Below are 10,158 nucleotides of genomic sequence, written 5' to 3' on the forward strand. Positions count from 1 at the left end.
CCTGGGGAATCCCCATGGACAGAGGAGCCTGGCAGGCTACAATCCATGGGGTCACAAAGAGTCGGACATGACAGAATGACTACCACTTTCAATATAGCAAATAATACCTTACTTTTACTGAGAAAAGTTTTGCCCTGGAGGATCCCCAGAAAGAGTCTGGAGAACTAACAAAGGTCTGGGAAACAGACTTTGAGAACCACTGTAATAGCTGATGCATTACTTGGGTGATTAAGAAACAAATATTTTTGGTACATATCCCTCTGTGAGAGTGTTTAAATACACGTTTACATGGTGATAGGCTTCCCAGGTGGTGCTATTGGTAAAGAACCTACCTGCCAATGCAGGAGACATAAGAGACAGAAGTTCAATCCCTGGGTCGGGAAGATCCTCTAGAGGAGGAGGGCATGACAATCCACTCCAGTATTCTTGCCTGGAGAATCCTATGAACAAAGGAGCCTGGCAGCCTACAGGCCATGGAGTCACAAAGAGTCTGACATGACTGAGGTGACTTAATAGCAGCAGTTATATGACAACATTCTCAAACCAACTGATACCTAGCACTTCATTCACAGTCATAACTCAAACATATAATGAATGACAGAATATGACAGATACTTCCTAAATAAATAACAAATAATTACCAAATACCTACCATGTTAAGACTCTGAGCTAGGTGCTTCTACATTCCCTTTTTGGGGTAACTCACAGAAGCCCACAGACCAGACTGATAATTTTAATATATGAGAAAAATATTTACCCTGAAATATTTCAGATCTTATTTTTTAGATTACACTTACATGGCTACAAGAAAAAGTCTTAAAATTCACCATAAAGCATAAGATAGCATGTTTAAATTCTATTTTAAGCAGTATGCCATGAAGCTAAAAACAGGCTTGCTCACATTCAAAAACCCAAATACAAAATGAACTGCTCTGGCTGTGTACTGTGAGCGCGCCATAAACAGCCTGCATTCCATTCTCCTCAAGCCAAACAACTCTTACCTGTGACAGTTTTCATTCCTATTTTTACGGGAACCTCAAATATAACTTTACTGGAGTTACATTAAACATTGTCAACTATTAAAAAAATTTAGCAAAACCATCAAGACAAGTTAAGAATTTTTAGACATATACACTGATAAATCCACAAGCTAAACCTCTACAAATATACATATGAAATATCTGCATTGTAAAAAAGAGAAACATTCTCAATTTGGAACATGCAATGGAAAAAGCTTCAAAATAATATACTGTTAAGTGAAAAAAGCAAGTCAAAGGATATCATGTATAATAAGATTATGTATAGCAATGTATGTACATTCATTTAATAAATACTGAGTTCTATGTCCCTAATTTGATTCAAACCTAGACATATACAATAAATTACAAATACCAGACATAATTAAATGTCTACACACAGAAAAATGAATACACAAACGGCTACATATGATTCCACTTATATGAAGTGTTCAATATAGGCAAATTTATAGGGCAGAAAGCAGATAAGCAGTTGCCTGAGGGTGAGTGAGTTGTGGGCAATAGGGGTGATAGCTAAAGAATGCAAGATTTCTTGGAAGGGGAAGGGAAAAATATCCTGAAATTTGTTGCAGTAATAGTTACACAACTTTGTGAATATATTAATATTAAAGTATATTTAATTATATAATGTTAATATTAAAGTATACTTAATTATATAAAAGCATATAAATATTTAATTGTGCACATAAATGGATGAAATGCATGGTATATGAATTATACCTCAATAAGCTTATGTTCTTTCCGCCTCAAAAAATAGGATACCGAAGTGGTTACAAGGGGTGAAGGGTGGATGGGGTGAAAATGAAGACTTAAAATTTTACTCTACTTACTGCTGTATCATTACAATGAGAAATATATTTATTATCTATATAACTTAAATGTGAAAGGTAAACCTAAAACAGTCTTCCAAGACAGCATATTAAAAAGCAGAGACACTACTTTACCAACAAAGGTCCGTCTAGTCAAAGCTATGGTTTTTCCAGTAGTCATGTATGGATGTGAGAGTTGCACTATAAAGAAAGCTAAGCGCCGAAGAATTGATGCTTTTGAAATGTGGTGTTGGAGAAGACTCTTGAGAGTCCCTTGGACTGCAAGGAGATCCAACCAGTCCATTCTGAAGGAGATCAGTCCTAAATATTCATTGGAAGGACTGATGCTGAAGCTGAAACTCCAATACTTTGGCCACCTGATGCAAAGAACCGACTCACTGGAAAAGACTCTGATGCTGGAAAGATTGAAGGCGGGAGAGAAGGGGACGACAGAAGATGAGATGGTTGAATGGCATCACCGATGCGATGGACAAGAGTTTGAGTAGGCTCCGGGAATTGGTGATGGACAGGGAGGCCTGGTGTGCTGCAGTGCATGGGGCCGCAAAGCGTCAGACAAAGCTGAGTGACTGAACTGAAAACAGTCTTCATAAATTATTCTGGATTCATCTACGAAGCAGCCATGAAAAAAAGTGTGACAATATGACCCTATCTCAGAACACTGACAACTTAAGACTGTTATACAAATATATGCATCTGCCCCCTCACTAACAGAAACAAATCTTGAATGGAATTTGACAAATATATCTTAGGCACCTACTGTGTCCGTGTCCACAGGGTAGGGCTAAGGGAAAACAGAGTGGCATACAAAGCAGAACACTAGTCAACAAGAAAAAAGCAAACTAGCTCTGGCTTTAAGGAAAAGACTTTTGCTGTACAGTGGAGGAGGCAACACACACACACAAAATGTACTGGGGTCAGACTAGAAAATCTTGAATACCAAACTGAGAGCTAAAGCTTTATCCTGATTTCAATGAAAAGCCAGTGGAGTGACAGGATGAAAGGAGTGTTTGGGGAAAACTGACCTTTGGGCAACCAAAGTGGGAAATTAAAAGAAGAGAAGAATAGCAGGAAAGGTAAGAAAGAGATGAAGTTTTTGAAAACAGGAACATGTACAACAGTCCTATGAAAGTTATTGATATTTCAAAGTTAACAGCTAATGTTCAAAGGGTTTGTTTTGTTTCTTGATCTAAGGTGAAGCAGAAAAGGAAAAGATTTCTTCATTTTGATGAATTTCAGAAGTTCATGACAAAGAATGAAGTTTTACCAGAAAATTCTGAGGGGAGGGGAGACTTAGGGAGTTTTTTTCACGTGCTATCATGAAACGACGAGTAGACGGAATCAAAACCAAGGAGTTCCACAATTTTTAACATGGAAGAGGAAGTAGTAGTCACAAAGTCACAAACACTTTGTAGGAAGAGTAGCAAAAAATGCATAATAATTAGCACTGTTTCTTAAATTGTAGCAAAGGAAAACTATTTTTAAATTTCTCTATCACCTACCTCCAAAAAATCCTAGTGATACAATTTGTTACATAAATGCTGAAGATTTAGGTGAGGACCAAATTTAACATGTCAAAATTTAGAGTTTGATCAATTTCATATCTTTAATTTCATTAGCTGCTCCTTCCACAGTGCAGTACTTTTCAGATATTGCACAAGTAATATTTTTAATTCAACTCAAATGCTTTAATTAACTGATTTAACCCATAAGGTTCTGTAAGAAAGAATAAATGTTTTCACTGCCAAAGGAACCTCCTAGCTCTAACAGCCTCCCCGAAACAATGTCACCTACCAATTTTATAATATGGCAACACTTTGCTTTGAGATTAAAAACACAGCTAAAGCAAATATTCTCAAAATCTATTTCTATTTTCATAATCTATTTCATACTTTATCAAATGTTCTGATTCAGAACATTTATATAATGTTGACTTAATCTATCTCTGCCATCATTTTCTAACCTTATCTGACAGATTTATAGGAACAGAAATAAGAAAGGTATAACAATGAACAAATCAAAAATTACTTTTCACTGAACACTTCACCTAATCAAAACACTATTTGCACTGTCCCTGAAGCACAAAAAATGGTCTGTAAAATACATACATTTAGGTAGAATAAAACACTGGGAAACTTTTGTATCAGGCTGTTTGTCAAGTCATTGTTTAAAAAAGCAAAAAGTGGAAGTAACCCAATTGTCCAATGATAGGGTGTGTGTGTGTTAGTCAATGACTCCTGTCCGACTCTGAGACCCCGTGGACTGTAGCCCGTCTATGGAATTACCCAGGCAAGAATACTGGAGTGGGTTGCCATTTCCTTCTCCAGGGGATCTTCCTAACCCAGGGATCAAACCCGGGTCTCCTTCATTGCAGGCAGATTCTTTACCATCTGAGCCACCAGAGAAGTCCAATGACAGGGTATCAGCTGAATAAAAGACAATGTTACCTTTCAAATGATCAGAGAGACCTCTACTGACTACCCTGAAAAGACAGCCATGAAAACAGATTACAAGTAGAGAGTATGAGCTCTCTTTTGTGTTGAATACACATATGCATTTGCTCTAAGACAGAAAGTCTAAATGGATACCCAGATGCTAACCATGATATTTCTAAGTACCGAGATTACAGGTGCTGTTTATTTTTGTGCTTACTTTTCAGTATTCTCTGAGGTTTTCTCAAGTAAAATGATATCTGCAAGAATTAATGCCTATGATTCCAACTAACAAACTCCAAACTCTTCCCTGCAAAAAGCCCAAGGAATATCCAAAAATACCTTGGCACAGAGCAAGACGGAAAGTATTAGCAACAACATAACTAGAATTCTTTGTGAGCGAGGCACCCTCAAGGGTTCCAGGACTGACATGGCACCTTGAAGGCAGCCCACAGCACAGAGTTTTGAAATCACTAGTCCTAGGCTTAAATGCCTGCCACTTTCATGTGTATGACCTTGGACTAGTCATTTACCCTTTCTTGGCATACTTTATCAATAAAAGGGAGATACTACCTGCCTTTCCTATCTCAAGGAACTGATGGAAAAATCAAATGAGATAATGTGATACATTAGGAACTGCAAAGTACCATATAAGGTATTATTCAAATACATATATTAAAAAACAAAACCAAGGTACTTGATGCCACAGCAGAATACACTAAAACCAATTCTATGACGTAATGACCAGCAGTTTTGTTTTTTAAGACTACGTCTCGTTATAAACACTGCAGTTTTTCAGAAACTTAGACAATTCTTCCCATCCCTACTACAACTCTAAGCCATTTTCTTTTCTTATCCCTCGTTACAAGCAAGAAAGGGTACAAATTACCCTGAACTCAAAAGCCTTTGCAAGAACCCTGGAGTAGCACGCTGATGGAGTTCACCAGGAGAAACCCAAGGTTAATCAGCTATGGACTCACCACGAAGCACTACTGCAATCAACAGGGATTACAAGAGACTCTTTGAAGAGAAAGACAATACGATCGCCACGGAGAAAACAGCAGAGCAACAGGAGATATTTCAAAACTATTATATGAAATACTTAAAAACCAGAGTGTCTTACAAATTGTTTTTAAATGCTGTTCATAAAAATGGTGATTTAAAACAAAAACCATCTAAATGTGGCACTTCAGCAAGGCAAGTTATGGAGATTCAAATCAAACTCATGAATAAACTGTCAGATTTACTTGCTTCCATCTAAAATAAAAGCAGACAAATTACACCACAAAGACCAAAATTAAATGGCTAGTTCTTGAAAACAGAGAGGCAGAATACAACAACATAATTTACTGACAGGCTTGTATAGATACTACTTTTAAAGGTATGGTTTTTAAAGTTTGATTTCTCTTCCCCTTGAATTCCATTATTTACTTCACTAAATGATAATGAATTTCCTTTCCACTGTTCCTCCTGAAGTAAGATGGCAATATAACCCAATTTGACTTAAAAAAAAAATTACAAATATTTTTTGCATTAAGTACTTGAAGAGAAGCTACATGAAGCTGTCAGATTAACTTCCAAGATCATCTGGCCATCACACCCTCCTGCTTTTAAACTCCTAAAGATAATAAAATGCTCACTCTCTACATTCTTACAAATGTCATTTATGGGTATTCCCCTAATGAAAAATTAAACCTTCCATAAACAAATGAGTACAGAGAATTTTTTGATATGTATGACTCACAATCTAATTTTTATTGGCAGTATCTATAAGTGTTGCAGCTTGTACTTGCAGGAGATACAGACCTATCCATTTTTCCCATCTGATCCTGCAGATTTGTTTAGATTTAAAGGGACTCACTAAAATGGGTCATGAGGAAAAACATTTACAACCCACATTTCTTTTTGCTATGGATTGTATTCATAATTAAGATAACAAATCACTGTATTTACTCTAAGCCTCACAGTTGGAAATCCATTGGTATACTGTGTTGTCACCTAACACTTAAAAAATCTGAGTTTTTCTTAATTTTTACTCTGACTTTTCATTCCTTATTAGAAATAAATGCTATCTACCTCCAAAAACCACACACACACACAAAACCACTTAGAAAATATTATTTCTGAAAGTATCTTCCAAAGCTTACTGCAGAGAAAATTATATATACACATTCTCAAATAACTATGGTAGGCGTTCCTAGGATCATCTCCTCCCCTTAAAAAAAAAAAAAAGCAAATGTAACCACAATCAAATATAAACAAAATATTTAACACTGCTCTCACCAACTAAGCAATTTATCACAGCTCCTCAAAGTACTTGGTACACACAATGATAGACCAGTATGTCAAGAGCAGTTATTACAATTTGAAGGAAAAAAAACTGTACAACAGAACATAATAATAGAAAAAACTCCTTTAGAAAAACTCAAGTAGATTCTGGAGAGAGCAAAACAGGAGACCAGTTTTAGAAAAATAATGTTTCCCCCCATGTGTTTAGCATTTATCTGATGCAGGCTCATTTTTGTAAAGAGAAACTTTACCTAACAAGACTCACACCAGGGATCTGATCTATTCCCAAAGGCACTTTCTTAAAATGAGAAAGAACAAAGGAGGAAATCTCCCAGCATGTGCTTTCCATACCAGTTTCTTTGGACAGCATCAAGAGTGACAACATAGCCAGCTTTCCTCTGTAGTCCAAGTATAACAGAACTGATTAGCCATCATTCCGAAGGATTCCTAACAAAATAAGTACTAGAATGCAAAGATCACAGCGACATAATGACTACATTTTACAACTACAGAAAACATGTACCTTAAAGTTGCATACTTTTTTAAGAGTTAATTACCTCCAAATATTCAAATTCCTGGGGCTTTTTCATTTAAGTCAATAGTTTGAAACTAGAAAAAACGAAACCACCCATTCTCGATTTGCTCTCCCTTAATTTGCAATTAAAAGTAAATTAAAAAGAATGACGCTCAAAGGCACAGTCTAAATATACAAATTTTGTAATGTTAACACTGAAAAATTATTGGGAAAAACGATCTCTCGGCGAAGCTTTCCACTGAAAAACTCTCCAGAAACAAACCTGCCGTTTGCCTGTTCTAGGAGTTACCGTTTCATTGTAACAGAGATAATTCTTTAAATAATTTTTACTAATTAGGAAAAGACGACTCTCCCCCCAGGATTTACAACTGTATATCCCAATCTCCACTCTGACAGCGATGTCAGTTCTCTGGGTCAGGATACAACCAGCTGCTCGGTTCACACGTAGGAAACCACAGAGAAGGGAATATCGCGTTCAGAGCCTCGAAATAATACGCGTTAGTTAAAAACTGCTTGCTACTAAACCAAAATTATTCAAGCGGAGCCCCATTTGTCACAATCCAATCACAAGGGTTCCACCCCCCTCCCCCAACTGCTTGTGTAGTGGTATATCTGCTTCGGTAAAGAAGCCATCATCAGGTAAAGAAGATTGGGGTGGGAGAAAAAGCGGGGAAAAGGGGGCACTCTTTCATCCAATTTCGCGAGGCGTGAGTAATTGGTACAGTTGAGAGGAACGGAGGAGCGTTCTATTTAATTGGAGATTGAAGTAGGATGTGGGGACAATTTCGTTCAAATCAACATGGCCAGCAAGATGTCCCTACAAACAAAAGGCAACGGGGGGATATAAACACGAACCATTCACCTCCATCAGCTATAGCATCGCCATCATGGTGTGTGCAGAGACCCCCGAAGGCTCCTCTCACCCTCCACACCAAGCCAAAAGGAAGAGATGGAAAAGGGAGAGTAGCTGCTTCCCACCACCTACCATTGCTTCCAAATACACACCCTTCGAGGGGGTTTCTCCCCGCGGTTGCCCGGAATCAGAGAGAAAGAGTACCGTCCCGCCCAGGCAGACTGCCCCGCTACCCCCCAGTCGAACCTCAACGCCAGCCTGGGGTTCACTAAACTTTACTGGAGCTTCTCCCCTACATCCCCACTCCATCGCCCCAGGATTGCGCTGCCCACAAACGGGCACCCCGGGCGCCTACTGACAGGCGGGTAACCGCGAAGAGCCGAGTCCGGGGCGGGGGCGGCAGGGAGCCACGGAGGGGCGGGGCGGCCAGAGCCAAGTTCCCGGGGGTCTGAGGAGAACGCCTGACAGCAGCCCGGGACTGCAAAGGAGGAAGAGGAAGCAGCGGCGGGGAGGTTTCCCAATCCCCCCAACATGAACACCCATCCCCTGCCCCCGCTCCTCACGGGGGGCGGGGAGGCTGCCTGGAAGGTGAAGAAGCCGAGCCCCAGAGACAGCCGCGGCCCCCACCTCCGGACTCCCGATCTCTTCCCCCGCCACCCCCGCCAGAGGCGCCCACAACAATAACACGCCGGGGACGACCCGTCAGCGCCCCCGAGGCACCCGGGGCCCGCGGCCCGCCGCTGCCGGGCCCCCTCAACTGGGGCCAGGCGCGCCGATCCTCTCTACAACTCCAGGCCCATGTGGCGTCAAGCCCGAGCGGCCCCCCAGGGTCGGACCCATCCCCCCCGGCACAAGCAGCGCCGTCTCCGCGGCCGAATATTAGAAGTGAATTCGAGCTGCGCTTTACCTTTAGTTCCGCACTGTCCGCCATCTTGCGTCTGTCAGCGCAAGCGCAGTGAACCTCGCCGGGGGCCGCCGCTAGGCCCGCCCCTCTAGCCAGCCTGGCCCTGCCCCGGCCCGTCCCCTCTCTCCCCTCCACCTCGCCGGCCCGCCCCGGGCCTCCGCCCCGCTCCGGGCGCTCGCAGCCCCGCCCCGGGCACGTACAGCTGCGAGACGGGCACGTACTATTTAAATAATGGCGCCAAGCGAGGAGGTTTGACAGTTACTCCCCCTCTTTCTCCCCGCCCCCCATCCTTGCCCGGCTGGCGCCTCCTGGGAAAGGCCGGCGCTGGAGGGCTACTGGCCTGAGCCCCGCCCCTCCGCGGCCTGTGGAACCCTTCTGCAAAGCTTCTATACCTGCAGCCACAGCAAACAGTAATGACCCTCTCCCCTAATCAGCAAGTCCTTTTCAGCACCTGCTACCTGCGAGGCTTCACGTGGGCTGCAAATAACAATCCGTTACATTTAAAGGATCACTTGAAGCATCTCCAGGTTTATTCGCTCAGATCCTCATCATGAAGCAGTGAGGTAGGCAGGGAAGAGATTACAATTTTTTGTGGTATATATGTTCAGACATAAAAGCTCAGATAGCAAGTGACTTGCCCAGATTAGTACTTAAAAGAGGTTGAGGACGTTCATTCATTAACTTACTTATTTTCACAAATATTTATTTAGCGACTATGTACCAGCCCTGCTTATAAGGGATATATATGTGTACATATATAAACATATACTTTGGGAAATTAAATATAATACAACAAAGTCCCTGTCTCCCTGTAGTTCTCGAACATGGAAAACAGACAAGTGAACCAATAAAGATACGATTACAAATGGTGATGAGTACCAAAAATGAAGAAATGGTCCAATGAGAGAAAAGGGGGCATGGAAAGAGATGTACTTAATCCTGCAAGGGCTTTCTCCATGAAATTGACATTTAAGAAGTGTTGAAAATTATTTCACACATTACCCTCTCTACTAAAATCCTCTTCCTAAACTCCACTTATTGCTGCTTAACTTCGTGTCACACCTGATGGAAAAGATATCATATGTCTTCTCAGCATTAAAACTACTGTTATAGGTGTGGCAACATTTGGGTTACTATAAGTTTTCCTGTGCCTATGAAAGCCAGTCCCTCCACCGGGAAACTGACTTTTTCCCCCTCCCATGTTCCTCCTACAATTACCCTGCCCTCCAGCATCATTAATTCCCCACCCATTAGATTGTTTCTATATCCAAATAAACATAC

The 10,158-nt window shown here is 41.0% G+C and overlaps 1 protein-coding gene across 3 annotated transcripts in view; it reads right to left on the minus strand.

Moving 5' to 3' along the window:
• The window catches only part of PIAS1 (protein inhibitor of activated STAT 1), a 126,314-nt gene extending 117,281 nt beyond the window's left edge, over positions 1-9,033 (minus strand). For 2 of the 3 annotated variants that reach the window (XM_006052080.4, XM_025296264.3), the window contains exon 1: positions 8,106-8,297. In XM_006052080.4, the coding sequence (XP_006052142.3) occupies positions 8,106-8,282 (177 nt within the window). In that variant the 5' untranslated portion in view covers positions 8,283-8,297. Of the gene's footprint in view, positions 1-8,105; positions 8,298-8,880 lie in introns of those variants that run through there. The other variant, XM_006052079.4, reaches the window with a different exon arrangement.
• Positions 9,034-10,158: the final 1,125 nt, after the last annotated feature.

The sequence above is a fragment of the Bubalus bubalis genome, chromosome 11 (assembly GCF_019923935.1).
Source record: "Bubalus bubalis isolate 160015118507 breed Murrah chromosome 11, NDDB_SH_1, whole genome shotgun sequence".
Taxonomy (NCBI): domain Eukaryota; kingdom Metazoa; phylum Chordata; class Mammalia; order Artiodactyla; family Bovidae; genus Bubalus; species Bubalus bubalis.